Genomic DNA, 15,670 nt, shown 5'->3' on the forward strand with positions numbered 1-15,670 from the left:
TTAAAAAATCTAAATTAATAGTAATTGTTGGGATGCTCCTCATACATTCAGTATGATTTTAAAAAAATGCCTGGGGCTTGGTTCCTGAAGGATGGTATTTTTTAGAAGAATTTTTTTTATGCAACAAAATTGTACTACATAATGGAAATCAGTGCAATTTCAAAAGCCAACTTTTATTGCAGGAAAACTTTCAGAGTAGACGGGATGCTGACGAAAGTAGAGAAAACAAAGGGAGAACACGACTTGCAAAGGTAACATTTGTTTTATCAACCAATGTGTTTCACTAGCAATGTTTCAACTGCGATGTATACATGATAGATTAAAAAAATGTGTCAATAAAATTTATGCAGAAATAGAAGTGAAATGTGATGTAGATTAAGATAATTTACATCTGCTTCTCCCATAATAAAATATCCATAAATTACTTCTGTTAAAGAGATGTGTGTGTTTTGTGCTTTGATAGTGTGTTGTCTCAGTTAACACTAAATGATATATAATAAAGTTGCATCTGCGGAAGGAGACTTCTGTAGACATTTATTTTTGGGTAGTATATAGACTGGATCCACCAATTGATTTATTTTTGAAATTTCCTTGATTTCCATTATGTAGTCCAATTTCCATTTACTCTGCACTGTGTGGATTGGGATCAGCGTTACGTAGATTATACTGCAAATTTTTGAACATATTTTAAAGGCAGCCAAAAAGAGTGCTCTTTTTGGCTGCCTTTAAACCATGTTCAAAAATATTGTGACTTTGCAGATAAATAAATGTTCAGCATATTATATCATACTGAAATAGCTATATTAGCTGTCGCTTGACTTCTGGAGCCAGTTCAAAGTGCTACTTTATTACCCTCAGTACTTTAACATAGTTTTGGACTACCATATTTCAAAAAGGTTTTGGATGTGATCCTGCTGAAATAATACAGTATTTGAAAAAAACTCTTATATAATTAGAAATTCAGTTGATTGGAACTGGAGAAGGAATCTGCTGAGTGCCCTATTTATCTTTCAGAAATTGGTCTGACTTCTCTCTGGGTTTTTGGCACAGCATGAATTATTTTTTTAAGAAGGCAATACATGTTAGTGATTGAGATTGATAGGTGTATACTCCTATGATGTTTGCTGTTCCTTTTAAAGAATTTTATTTCCTTCAATAATGTCTTTGTACATGTTTTTAGCTTAAGCTTCTCAGCTTTTTTAGAAAAAAAATGATAAAGGTAGTTCTTGCTTAATGATGCTAATTGGGATTGGGAAGTCAGTAATATTGTCATAAGTCAAAAAAATAATAATCACGTGACTGTGCAGCTTAGCTAGGGCAGTTCCAGCAGCTGCAGTTGCCATTGTTAAGCAAGGACCTCAATGTAACTACAACCTCTGACTTCCTGCCAGCTTCCCCATTTTACCTTGCAGGAAAATGGTTATTGAAGAAGTGAAACAAACACTACCTGTTGTAATACATTTTTATTAGCCTTTATTGAATTGTTTTAGAAATTGGAATTCAATTCAAAAGAACTTAGCATTTCTTTATGTAATGAAAGAATGTGGCAAATGAAGGGTAGGACATCAGGGATGTGCAAATCTATGATAATGATGAAAATGGCTTCTATTCTGGAAAATTTATTTCCCAAGAGTGCCTTTCTAGGGAGTAAAGCACTTTGTGGGAACGAGCCATGTACTTTTATGCACAGAATATGTTATCACACTTTGCTTCTATGCAGATTAGATTGCATTGAAGTTCAGCATTACAGTGTTTTGAATTCTAAGACAAAAAGATGCTCCATTATATGCAGAAATGGAAACACAGACGTCTTTAATTTCTCAAGCCAAATACATCTTTTCCTAGGACTGTAAATTAGGATTCTAATGAAATACTCAATTTTATTTTCTGTGAATCCGCTGCCAATTCAATTTTCTTGGATGACATAGGCTCATAACATACACATTAAAAAATACATATAAAAAATCCTTCAAGTGAGGGATTGCTTAAATAGGATCTTAAGTTAGTGGCTTTTCTTGATGAGTTTGTTTTTAGGAACTGATGTTAGTTTCCTATTTGTCCTTTTGAAATAAAATTTTCAATCATTTTTCTTGATAGGAAATTACAGATTGTTTTTAAAATATAAACATGTACTTTAAAATATTTAAAATACTGGGATGTTAAATTTATTAAATTTGTAAGTTTAGATGCCAGTGATTAAATTTCATTGAACAAGATATATACCAGATTTGTTAAAATGGTTCTTGACAGTAGTTTTATCCTGAGATCACCAACATTGGCATGTTGGTGAAAGGGACAAGCTTTGATGAGTATAGTAAGAAAAAAACCCTCATAGTTGTGTCATAAATGCTGGCAGTGTTTTCTCCCAGTTTATCCTAATTCCATAAACAAGGCTTTCGGTCATTAATGCTTCATATCTAGGAAGTGTTATAGCATACTTCTTTTAGAAAGAAATCAAAGCAAGCCTAATAAATCATATAATTAGCAGCCAGCTTAAAACTCTGCATTATTAAAAATTTCTTTGGAGTGCATTCTCATTAGTATACAACATAGTCATTGTAATGCTAGAATAAAATAACTTCCACCAGCGCTGAAATATATGTTGCAGTTGAGTCATTTTTTTCTATTATAACTTTCATGTAGTTACTGCCCAACTCGTTACCTGTTTTTACAAAGTGTACCATCTCATGGAATGCCTTGAAGTTGACTCCCCTCCAGTGGTGTTGCTATTTGTTAAGGGTCATTTAATTTCAGCAGGCTGTTGAAGCTAATGTTTTGATTAGGATACTATCCTTATTCAGTGATTTTACTGTTGTATGACCTCTACAAAACTGAATTTTAAAACATTGTGAGATACCTTGAGTGGTGATTTACATAACTCAAATTGTTTATAAATACTTTAACAAAATAAATTTATGACATTGTTCTTTCAAATTGACTATTCAAGAACTAAACAATTTAGGCAGATAATGAAGGGATCAAGCGGGTCAGAAACTTTGGCTTATTTTGTTTAGAGCAGCCTGCTCAGCTAATGACCTCAGATATATTGCATTGTAACTTCATTCATCCCCATCCTATTGTTATATTGCCAGTTTGGTGAGTGAATCTTCCAGGTTTTGTCTTGTCTGGTGGAGGCCTTTAAATATTAAAACAAACATTTTGAATTGGACTCAGAATACTATTGATCAGCTTAAAGTTTGACACATATGAAGTAAATACAGGTCATAATTAGTAAAATGACTTGCACTTTCAAGCATGAAAAATTCTTAATTTAAGCATTCTAATGTGGAATATAACATTAATCCAGACAATTAGGGAATTAAAGACTAATGCTAGGTCAGTATGTGTAATGTAAGGAAGTGCCAACTGAAGCTGAAGCTAACCAAGAATACCTAAAACAGGAATTAAACTATAGATTCCAAAGGAAAAGTGCAGTCTCATTCAGAAGTATCTGTACATCTAATCCCAACTACTTGAAACGCCCAGTGAATAATATGTGTGTTATTTTAGCAAAGGAGCCAAAATGATTACTTATAACACTTGCTGTGTTTCATATAAGTAGTTGTATAGTGGTACTTGTGTTATTTGTAAATGCAGTGTTTTAGTGGATAAAATCTTTGTTTGCATACTTAAAAGAATGTTACAACTTCAAATCAGTTACGGTAAATTTTTATTTTCCTAATTTAGCTTGTCTGCTCATCTACATCTCACCTTTACCGGTTTCTTCCATAAAAACGGTAAGTAGTTTTTCTCTTTTCCCTTTGTGATGCTGTTCTCTCAGTTGACAAATGTCATTTGTTACAGAGTTAGGGAATAAATTAAGACAATAAAAATACTTTTAAAACTTGACTTATACAATACTATTGTTCTGCAAAGTATTTGTTATATCCAGTCTGTCAGACTAATTAATTGGCTTTAAAGCTTGAAGTTAATGCAATCTTAATGATTTTATTTCTGTATATTAGTGTGGAGTAGTAAACATTTGTTATAGTCCTTGACTTACAACCATCAATTTAGTGACCATTTGGAGTTACAATGGCACCGAGAAAAGTGACATGACCTGTTTTTGCACTTAACGATTATTGCAGCATCCCCATGGTCACATGATCAAAATTCAAGCACTTGACAACTGGCATGTATTTATGATGGTTGCCACACCCTGAGGTCATGTGATCACCATTTGTAACCTTCCCAGCTGGCTTCCAACAAGTAAAGTCAGTGGGGGAAGCGAAATTCATTTAACAAACACATGAGTCACTTAACAACCAACTGCAGTGATTCATTTAACAACTGGCAAAAAAGGTTATAAAATGGTGCACAACTCATTTACTGTTTTGAATCAACCTTTATTCTCAAAGTACAACCATGTATACATTGAGATTGGCTGAGTCTCCCTTCGTGCCCCCACCCCCAACTTACAGTGACACAAACCCTACATCTTATTACACTATGTGAGCTAATTGCACAACGCACCGGCCTCGCAAGCCAATTATGCATAAAGTTTATGAAATTATTTCCCATTCAAAAGCCTAACAGCCTGTGGATAAAAGCCATTGTTCTACCCTGTTTTTCTGCAAGACCCTGAGAAAGTGAAGTCTCTGTTGGGCCTTTCTGGCCACCTGGGTTGTATTAACTTTCCAGGTCAGATCTTTGCAGAGGTTTTGTTTAGCAATGGAAATTTTAGGCTCTATTGTGGTAAGTTAAGGCCTACCTGTACCAAGGATTAAAATTGAACTTCAAGAAGAATAGTGTGCTACGGTATTCCCTTAAATCTAAAGCTCCTGGACCTTTGTGTTTCAATTGTATTTGGTTGGTGGTTATTGTAGACCCCATAAGACTTTGTTTCAGTATTTCAGAATATAAACTTTTGTATCATTTCTGAGTGATGGAAAACAACTGCAACTCTATTTAAGGGTAATAAATAGATGTTTTTGAATTTGAGATCTGGCTTTGCCACTAAGGTGATTAAAAACAAAATGCTTTTTCGTCAAGCTTAAATATAGAATGTATGATAATGGACATCACTAGACAAATGCTTTTCTGTTTACCTAATTCTGCTTTGTTTAACAATGTGTCTTGAGCAATCTGCGAAAAAATGGTAGTTACGTTAGGCCAGGGGTAGGCAACCTTGGCTCTTTTATGACTCGTAGACTTCAACTCCCAAAATTCCTGAGCCAACCATGCTGGCTCAGGAGTTCTGGGAGTTGAAGTCCACGAGTCATAAAAGAGCCAAGGTTGCCTACCCCTGCGTTAGGCAATTCCTACTGACATGAAAGCCGCCTATTAGGGATAAGTGGGCATTTCTAAAGCATCCAGCAATATCTTACTGTAAATATATTTTGGCCATGCAGAATTCAATTCCTAATCTTTTCAGGATTTTAAGTCTTTCTCTTTCTATATTGACTGTTTAGATAAGCCATTGCAAAATTCAGAAAATGAACAAAGTTCTGTAACTCTGGAAGTATTGCTCGTAAAAGTTTGTCACAAAAAGCGAAAAGTAAGTACTAGAAAGCAAATGTTAAAATACTAGAAAAAGCAAAGGCAATTTGGAAAAGTTATAGTTGGTAAAGGAAGAGGGTGATATTAAAACTAGGTGGTTTCTTATAAGAAGCTATAAACTATCCAAATAAGTAAGCCATTTGTTTTCTTTGACAATTTTCTCTTTCACTGTTGCTTTATTCATATCTCTCATTTAAGGACTGGATTTTTTCAGATTTTACTGCCAGATGAAATAATGTTCTAATTAGGTCTTACTTTCTTCTGTTTGTTTACCTGAATTCTAAGGAGAGGGAGCATTTTGCCTCAAACTCTTAATTTAAATTTAAACTTTTAATTTAAAAACATTTAAGCTTAATATTTTGGATAGATGGCTTTTTCTCTTTGTTGATTTTTTAAAAATGTAGCTTAAGATTTTTACAATATTTTTTAAAACTGAATGATAAGTCTTAAAAAGTGCCCATGACTTAAATTTTTAAAAATTTTGTTTGAACAAAAGGCCAAAAACTCTTTGTTACTTCTTGTGGCTCTTTAGATCTCTTGGCACATTGGAAAAGGGTTGTTAGAAATTGCCACCTAATTTTTAATCCTGGAAGAATGATAAGACTTGATGAGCAATTAAGTGGATATATGATTACTATATTTTTCTGTCTATAAGATGCACCCTTGTATAAGATGCTCTGGCATGCGAGCTTCTCCATGCCAATCAGATTAGCCGGCAAATCCGGAAGTTCGGCTGGCCGATGATCTTGCCCCCTCTCATTAGTGGCTTGACACCTGCACCAGGCGGCATGACAGTGGCATGTAAAGAACCCACACAGGCATGCCCTGGGCTGCGGAGGTTACCATTATTTTTCCATGTATAAGATGCACTTGTATAAGACGCACCTGATTTTTTAACAGGGTGACTGCAGGAAAAAATAGCGTCTTATACACAGAAAAATATGGTATCTTCACCAGATCTTTGGTTTTGGAAAAAAGTGGAAAAAGACAATATTTTGACAAATCTGAAAGAAAATTGTCAATATTTTTAATTTCCTCCAAAACAAAGGGGAATATTTATATACCTGTTTTTAATAGTCATATTCTCTCTTTATGTAGACTTTGGTGACAATCATAGGTGCTGTGTACAAGGCCAGTGTTACTTCCAAATGTTCTAATGAGAGTCAGCCATGTGGATAGAATTTAGTTAAACGGAGGTTTCTGCTATTTAGGGCTGAACTAGGAATGGTGGGGAGAAATGTTTGTACTTAACTGTACATATCAGTAATTCCTGAATCTCATTATCTCTTTACCATTTTATTAATTCAAACATATATTGCACGTCACTGCACAACTTTCTTAAGAGACTACTGAATGGCCTGGATTTTTGATGCCAACAAAAACAATGTATCATACTAGAGCCAAATATTTTTCTACTTTAAATGTAGATCCTGCACACCTCAAGAACTAACAGTGAATAGAAAAGAATTCAGTTTCATTATGTTAAAATACATCTAATCCATTATTACTTCTAGAACACAGTTCATGGCAGTGAAAGCTTCTTAGGATAAGGGGGTTTGTCAGCAGTTTTATGACAAACCTCAGAAGCCTGGAATAAATTTCATTTAGGCATACTGTAGTTGAAAATTTATCCTGTATATTCAATAATACTATCCAAATGGAATATTAGAAACTAGGTAAAAATATATTATTTGGTACATCTTTTGTCTCTACCTTCAACTAAGGTTTACTATCATCTACATTATTAATAAAAATAATCTAGATATTTTTTATTACGTCATCAGTTCCAGAATACCATCCGCATTTTTCAGCTGTGCAAGTTGAAATATCAATTAAAGCTGATGCCATATTGGTATTGTTACAGTTATAGCATTTAAATTAAAATAGATTTAGATTTGAACCTATTGGGCGGAAAATGCAAATTTGTCAAAGTAGGTTATTAAATAGTTTTTTACTTCGAGTGTAAAAACTCAAAATAGCATGCTTCTAATGACAGCTCATGGTATTCTATTTTTTAAAGTTAATTAGAATTTCAACAAGATTATTATGAAACAGAATTTCAGACATAGTGTTACAACTTTAGATTTAAAATGAAAGGTATAATCCAGTGTAATTAAGTTTCGTTAACAATTTTAGTTAAAGCTAAATTATGAAATCTGCAAACTTGATAACTATATTTTGGTCATTTCTGATAATGTAAAAGATGGGGCTGTATTGCTGATTAATATTTGACATAATGTAGATCTAGTCCTCAGGCTTCAATATAAAACTTGCTTGTTTGCTTGTCTATTACAAGATATTTTAGATGCAGTGTGTCTCTATTAATCTTCTGAAACTGTTGGAAAAGTCGCAAATATGAGCTAGTTCAAACTAGGCGATATAAAAATTGTGATTTTTAGAGTCGGTAAAAATGTTTTGATTTTTTGTATTTGACCTGACCAATTTTTTATAGAAAAATTAGCCACGAAAAATATTGTCCAAAGTGGGTTGTTCTAGGGCACCATCTAGTTATTGCTTTGTTTTAATGTGGGTTGGAGGTGCTGTGCCCCCACTCAGATTTTGTATTGGGGCACTATAGAAAATCTTGTACAATAAATAAATGGATAATCTTGGGTTTTGCTCGGCTGTGTTCAGCAAATCATCTTATATTTGTCTGCAGGATGTTAGCTGTCCTATAAGACAAGTACCTACGGGGAAAAAGCAGGTACCTTTGAATCCAGACACCAACCAAATAAAGCCAGGCAACTTTCCATCATTGGCCGTTTCCAGCAATGAGTTTGAACCCAGTAACAGTCACATGGTGAAGTCTTATTCATTATTATTCAGAGTAACTCGTCCAGGAAGAAGAGAATTTAATGGGATGATAAATGGTGAAACAAATGAAAACATTGGTAAGAGTGAAGTCTATTTCACTTTCACTTGAAATAAAAAGATGGAGTCAGTTCTTGAATGCGTAGGTGTTCATCGCATAAGATTTCATGCATACCTTTTATCTGCCTTCTTTCAGTTTTGACTCAGACCCACATGTCCTTGAGTAAGGTTTCTTTTTCAGGGAAAATTGTAAAAGATATTCTCACATCACTATTTATTTATTCCTAACTCATTTTCCAAAGGAGCCTAAATTGGTTACTATAGCTGTCCAATAGAATATTAAAATATTTTTTAAAAAACCTAATTCTTATATAATTTTCCTTTTTGGCCTTGGCCTTGTGTATTATAAATCCAAACAGGAGAGAACAGCAACTTGGAAAAAGACATAAATGGAGAATAAACCACTTCCTGAGGGCAAGGTTTTCAGTTCTTGATGCAATCATTTTATTGCAGGTAGTTTGAGAAAGTTTAACGTATTGCTATAATAAATACAATTCAGTTAAGTAATTTAGTGCTTCCATATTGGCTAGAATATGTTTTGCCCTAGAGAATATATAGCATATGGGGGTCAGACATTTTGACACAAGAATAATAAAAGTACTTTGGCTAGTATTTGAGAAATGATAAACCTTGAGTAAGAGAAAGATCAGCCCTGAACAAGACTACAAATTCTACCAGTTCCACTGTGCATTTAACACCGCTTGAAGTTGGATTTCCTGTCAGCATCCAAAGTGCCTATGTTAGCAGAATGCAAATTCAATTTACTTTTATGCATCTGGTACCTTAGTATCCTTTTATCTAGAGCAGGGGTGTCAAACTGCCGAACCACGGGCCGGATGCTTCATGGTGAAACCGCGCCCACCCTATTGCTGGCAGTGGGGGAAAAAGTCGCAATATGTCGCGACACATCACGTGACATTATGAGTTTGACACCCCTGATCTAGAGCATATGCATTTGAGAACAGTGAATTGTTTTAATAAAATCTTGTGCATATTAAAACTTTGCTGCCTAGAAAGGATTTCTATACCAAAGAAAGGATATGATCTTAGTTTTTTCATTGCTTTCTATTTTTACTATGTATCTGTAAACAGCTGTTTATGAGCAAATAACTGTATTTAATTACAGATGTTAATGAAGAGCTTCCAGCTCGAAGAAAACGAAATTCTTCCAACCGTGAAGATGGGGAAAAGACTTTTGTAGCACAAATGACTGTATTTGATAAAAATAGGTAATGTGTTCTTAAAAATGAGGGTTTTTTTCCTGGCATGTAGCCTTTTAAATGTGGATTTTATTTTAGCCTAAGGCAGGGGTGTCAAACTGCCAGCCCACAGGCCAGACGCATCATGATGAAACCGCGTCCACCCCATTGCTGGCCATGGGGAAAAAATTCTGATACATTGCGCAACGTCATGTGACATCGCGAGCTTGACATGTCTGGCCTAAGGGTTCTCGATCAAATTTAATTTTTGAAGGCTCATCTTTCCCAGAATAGAATTCAAATATTCTATATTGCATTATGAAATCGCTGAGAGAAATTGTTAACCCCTAAAATCAAGATATATTTAGTTATATATATATATTTATATTATAAAACTATGATTTTATGACATAAATATCTGCAGCAAATGCCATTTCAACACTCTTCTATGCTGTCTATTGCGCTTGCATAGGTACTGTGCTTTTTTGAGACTAAACACTTTATTCCCATTTCTATACTGACATAGTAAAGATGAATCATTTACTACCTGTGATTAAACATTGACAAAAAATAAAGGTAACACAATTCTGATTTTCATGCTAAACTTAAAATTAGAATGTTTTAATGTAGAAGTTCTTCAGATGAAAAAGCACATTGATTTTTTATTTTAAAACAAGTTATAAACTTGTTTTTAGTAACACAGTAAAACAGTACAGTCTACTGATTTTCTTCTGTATTCAAAGTTCACAACAGAAGTGGAAACTTGAAGTGTAAAATTTATGTACAGATCAATTGATTTGAAAATATGTTTATAGTAAAAATTCTTAAATACACATTTTCAGGGATACCTTTAAAATAGGGTCCTTTATTAGACTTCAAGGGTTATCTTTTCCTGCCAGAATTCTGTTAACCACAATTAACAATGGTAGCTATGGCAACTAAATAGACTGAAAGGTAGTTACATCTGCAAAAAATATGTTAAACTGTGTTATTTTAAGACCACACACAGCGTATGTACAGTATATTTTGAAATGCAACATTTTTTCTCTTTTTTAAATAATAGAATTCATCCAAGTGGACCAAACATGAGAAGTAAAGGGAATCTATGATTATAAGGGTGGGAAGAAGCAAGAAAAGGCTAAACGTGGGTCTCTGGGGCGTGTATCAGTCATCTGGGAGCAGATTTAAAGAGCAAACAAAGCTTGATAGAAGAGATAATAGAAGCAGTGATATATACAGATAGTCTTCAACTTGCAGCCATTCACAAATGAAAGTAAATATACACATCCCAGGTTGATGGTGCAGGATCCCTGAGGGGATGGGCACTCCAGCACGACTACAAAGGCTCAGAAGACAAAGCCACTGGTCCCGGGTGACCGACCCAGATTGGATCCTGGTACAAGTTATAACAGTACTGGGGGGGGGGAATCCCCCATTGACTTTGCTTCTTGCTTCTGACAAAGTCATCAGGGCAAGCCAGATTCACTTAATGACTGCATAATTCAATTAACTACAGTGATTTGCTTAACGTGGCAAAAAGGTAGTAAAATGGCCCAAAACTCGCTTAACTGTCCTGGCCTCAGTTGTGGTCGTAAGTTGAAGACTATCTGCATTTGTCAATCTAGAGATAGATCGAGAATCCTTTACAGTGTTGGGATCCAGCCTCTTTTTATTAAGCCAAGCCCTAAAACAGTCCAGGATACATAATTATCACAGTAGAGATCAGTATAATAAATCAGCATTTATTCCTTTTAAAATAGGAAATTGTTTTATATAAATCACCTTCACAGACAAAGGGCATATGGCATACAGTTAACATGTCTAGCACTAAATCTTAAAAAAAGTACTTATATTTCTGATACAGGAATTCTGCCAATCTCAAAAAGATCAAACAATTGGAGATGAAAAGTAACAATAGGCCAACTAACATTTCAGTATGCCATATTTCTTCCAAATAATATAGAAACATGGTTAACAGTTGAAATATAATATAATGTATTATATGAATTCCTTGAACAGCTTTTAGTTTTGGAAATAGTTGAATGGTTTTGTTCACATCAGCCCCAAAGTTTTTAATCCTTTACCCTAATATGGATGTTTTGACATTATACTTTTCACATCTTTTTCTTGCTCCAATTTTATTGTTTATTGCCTTTCCACATTAAGAAATATATATATATATATATATATATATATATATATATATATATATATATATATGTATATATATGTGTGTGTGTGTGTGTGTGTGTGTGTATATATGTGTATATATATGTATATATATATATGTATATATATATGTGTGTGTGTGTGTATATATATATATATATATATATATATATATATATATATATATATATATATATATATATATATATACACACACACACATTAAAGTGGATAATTTAGAGATAATGAAAGCCCATAAAAATCATAAAAATTAAACCAAGCTGTTTGACCAACATTGAATATTGAATAATAACATTTTTTGTAACAGACGGTTGCAGCTTCTTGATGGAGAATATGAAGTAGCAATGCAAGAAATGGAAGAATGCCCCATCAGCAAGAAAAGAGCAACATGGGAAACAATACTTGATGGAAAGGTAAGAACCACTAGAGCCACCAGAACTCCTCTCAACAGTTGCATGAAGTTGATGAATTTCCTTAGCTTGTGATGTTAGTGACGTGAAATTTTATTGATAGGGCAACTTACTAGAAGGGAAAAGTACAGTTTAGTTCTGTAATAGAGCAATACAATATTTCTTCTTTAGAGGATTACGCCCCATAAGGCTTGATGTTCAGATGACTGATCATTTACTAGTGTGTTGGGATCACGTTTGAAATCTCTTGCTGGATGAGAGTGAACATTTAAAAGGGAAATGTAATTTACAAATTGATACAGGAGAATATAAGTATGCCATGTTCTCACTATAAATATTTGCAGTAGACAAGCCATTCCACTGCCCCACTATTGCAGTGAAGGTTATTTGGCTCTTAACAGTTTAACTATGATCTTTTCTCAATGTTTTTTTTTAATGAATGAATTGTTCCATTTCACCTTATGAAACACTCCTTTCGAAAATTCTTTAAAAAAATTTTTTTTATTTCAGAGGCTTCCACCATTTGAAACATTTTCTCAGGGACCAACACTTCAGTTTACACTTCGATGGACTGGAGAAACAAATGATAAACCTACCACTCCTATAGCTAAGCCCCTTTCAACACGGAATTCAGAGAGTCACCCTCAAGAAAACAAGTCAAGTTCTGTTAAACCTACACAGACTATAGGTAGGTGAATATTTGAAACAGAAGTACTTGTTGTGCAGCTTGCTTGCTGTAGATCCCTTCCCTTTCCCTTTAATTTTTAAAACTCTCTTTTATTTCAAGTAAAAGTAAAATATTACATGAGTCATATTGAGATTATATTAAATTAATAGATTGGATTAATCTGCCTGAAGCTCAAATGAAGAAATGTCACTTATTGGATCTTGTACGATATATACCTGCTTGTCTTATATATTGTCTCTCAGAGAGCCTTTAATTTCAGTGCTAATCTGTCAGCATTGCTTGAAATTTGTTTCTTGATCTTCAAAATTTTTAATAACTTCAAATATCTTTATTTCCAAAAATGCATGACAATAACTATAGCTCCCTGTTTGTTAAGATATATTTGCTGTTTAAGAATATTTGGATAAATTGAGAAATATTTAATTGTATATTTTTCTTAAAGTTTAAATATTTAGGTATAGCAATTGTAAATTATAGCTTTCTTAAATGTAGTTTGGTACAGGTTTGAAATAAACAAGAGTTTGTGTTCTGTATGAAATTATAATGTGGGAATAAAAATAAGTCTGTAACTAATTAATATGAAAAAACTGAATAGAATTGGAGGTTAATTCAAATATTGTACCAAAGCAAAGAAAAATACTTATATTAAAGATTAGGAAGAAAAATTTTCAGCCTAGCAAGTGGCAGGTCCTGACTGACCTTAAGTTTGAAAACTAAACAGGGTCAGAACTGGTTAGTATTTGAATGGGTAACGACCCCTAAATATTTGAATGGACCACCATTTAATATTGGAGCTTGGACTGGGCTAGAAAGTCCAGCACATACACATAACACCTCCTAGAGAAAATTAATACCAAATCACTTCTGTATTGTAGCCTGGAAAACTATATTGACATGGTCCTAAATTCATCAGGTTGAGGTCAATATTACTTTTTATTTAAAATGTATTGGCAGCCTTTAAAATTGCAAAACAGCTTAAGCTTGTTTTAGTAACTTATGCTGTAGATCATATAGAATGCCTGCAAAATATATGATCATAAATATCACTATTGTAAAAAATAATAGTTTAAAATATTGCTAACTGTATGCAGAATTGTATCTAAAGTTTTATTTGCTCTTACCTCAAAAAGCAAACTTTTCTTCTAGCTTTCTCTGCATTTTTATTAGATGTTTCTGCTTGCTTTGAATGGGTCTCACAGTCCATCTTTCATACATTTTTATTCATGTACTAAGACGTGGCATAAGGTGTGTGCATAGTATGATGACATAGTAGAGGGTTATTCAGTGTAGTTGCGCAAGAAATTTGCTGGACGGCTTTAGAAAGTATAGCGCTATAGGACATTATTATGTGATAATAATCAATAGGAAATAATAAAATAAATATACGCATTGAAAGTACCATAAATATTAGTCCAGAATACCCTTGTAGTGTATTCTACAATAGTGGTTTGAACTTGTGCTAAAGTAGGATTGTTTTGCCTATGAAGGAAAGCAATGTCTTTTTAAAATCAAGGACATCTCTTGACTCTCTCCTGAACATGTACATTTTTCATGTCTGTACATTTTTCTTGACAAACACTCAAAAGTGGCTTGCCATTGCTTTTTTCCTTGAGTCTGTCTAATTTGGATTTTTAAATTCATTTTTATTATAGAAGTGTTTAACAAAAGAAACAAGAAAAAACAAAGAAAAGTGATAAGTAAATAGAAAAGAAATGAAAAAGAAATATATATAGAAATGGCTTCTGATCTTCTTTACAGCAGTTTTAAATATAGTATTTATGATACCCTCTCTCTGTAAGGTTACATAATGGCTCCCCTTCCACATTATATCCTTTCTAACCATAAAACTCAGAAATCACACAAGTTTATTTTTGTTGGTTCGTTTTCAGCAAAAAGTCCATACAGGGTTTCCAATCACTATCAAATGTAGTCTTTTCCGTAGTCAAACAAGTCTTTTTTGCCATCTCTGCAAACTCTTATCTATGATTCTATCAAATTCGCCAACCATTCCTCCACTGTAGGTATTCCAGATTTTTTTTTTTTACTTCACAGTCTAGGTGGACTCATGGGAGCTCCCATCAAAATACTGACCAGGATGAACCCTCCTTAGATTCGTAGCCTAAAGAAAATCAGCCAGGTGCTGGTATTTGTTGTCTTTAAAGCATCTATTTCCGAAATAATTTAAATTGCTCAGTTACTAATTGCTGTAATTGGCATATGTAGCAAAGATGGTCTTCAAAAGACTTAAGTCCTGCACATTGTATTAAGACTATGTAGGCATTGACTATTCAGATTCTATTTCAGCTGTAAAGGAATCTTTGCCATCAGATCTACAAACAAGAAAAGAGAGAGATGTTTCAAATGAGCCTCGCCAGAAACTGAGAATATTTTATCAGGTATTAACTATTTAATGTTTGTTTTTTAAAGGTCATTGTTGTCTTATTTTATCTATCTGTCTATTAGAGTTTATAAGTTAGTTTATCAGTAACTCAAGGCAGCAAACATATAGTAGTGGCCAAAATTTTGGAAATCTTTGGGGAAAAGTGTGCATTTGAGGTTTGATGGCTAATGAAAGCACTTTCTTTGGAGTACTACCATAAAATTATATATCAGTGGAAAGATAATTTAATCAAGAATGTAATGCAACATTTGTTCAATTATCTGCATTCTATGAAAATGTATAACCAGAAAAAGGAAGCACAAATTGCTTAGGTTGATAATCAGGTAGCTTTCCTTCATCTGATTGTAGCCAATGAGCATGAGTCAAGTGTCATCTTGTTTTGGCAATGAGCCAATCAGATCACAGTAGGATT

At 33.5% G+C, this 15,670-nt stretch overlaps 1 protein-coding gene across 2 annotated transcripts in view; it reads left to right on the forward strand.

Moving 5' to 3' along the window:
* Window positions 1-15,670, forward strand: part of SUZ12 (SUZ12 polycomb repressive complex 2 subunit) — a 30,873-nt gene that overhangs the window by 7,007 nt on the left and 8,196 nt on the right. For both annotated transcript variants that reach the window (XM_083353035.1, XM_083353034.1), the window contains exons 4-11: window positions 183-251; window positions 3,688-3,737; window positions 5,412-5,497; window positions 8,159-8,390; window positions 9,497-9,599; window positions 12,067-12,172; window positions 12,680-12,857; window positions 15,162-15,253. In XM_083353035.1, coding sequence (XP_083209161.1) covers window positions 183-251; window positions 3,688-3,737; window positions 5,412-5,497; window positions 8,159-8,390; window positions 9,497-9,599; window positions 12,067-12,172; window positions 12,680-12,857; window positions 15,162-15,253 — 916 coding nt within the window. The remainder of the gene's footprint in view (window positions 1-182; window positions 252-3,687; window positions 3,738-5,411; window positions 5,498-8,158; window positions 8,391-9,496; window positions 9,600-12,066; window positions 12,173-12,679; window positions 12,858-15,161; window positions 15,254-15,670) is intronic.

This window comes from Vipera ursinii, assembly GCF_947247035.1.
Source record: "Vipera ursinii genome assembly, chromosome: 2".
NCBI lineage: Eukaryota > Metazoa > Chordata > Lepidosauria > Squamata > Viperidae > Vipera > Vipera ursinii.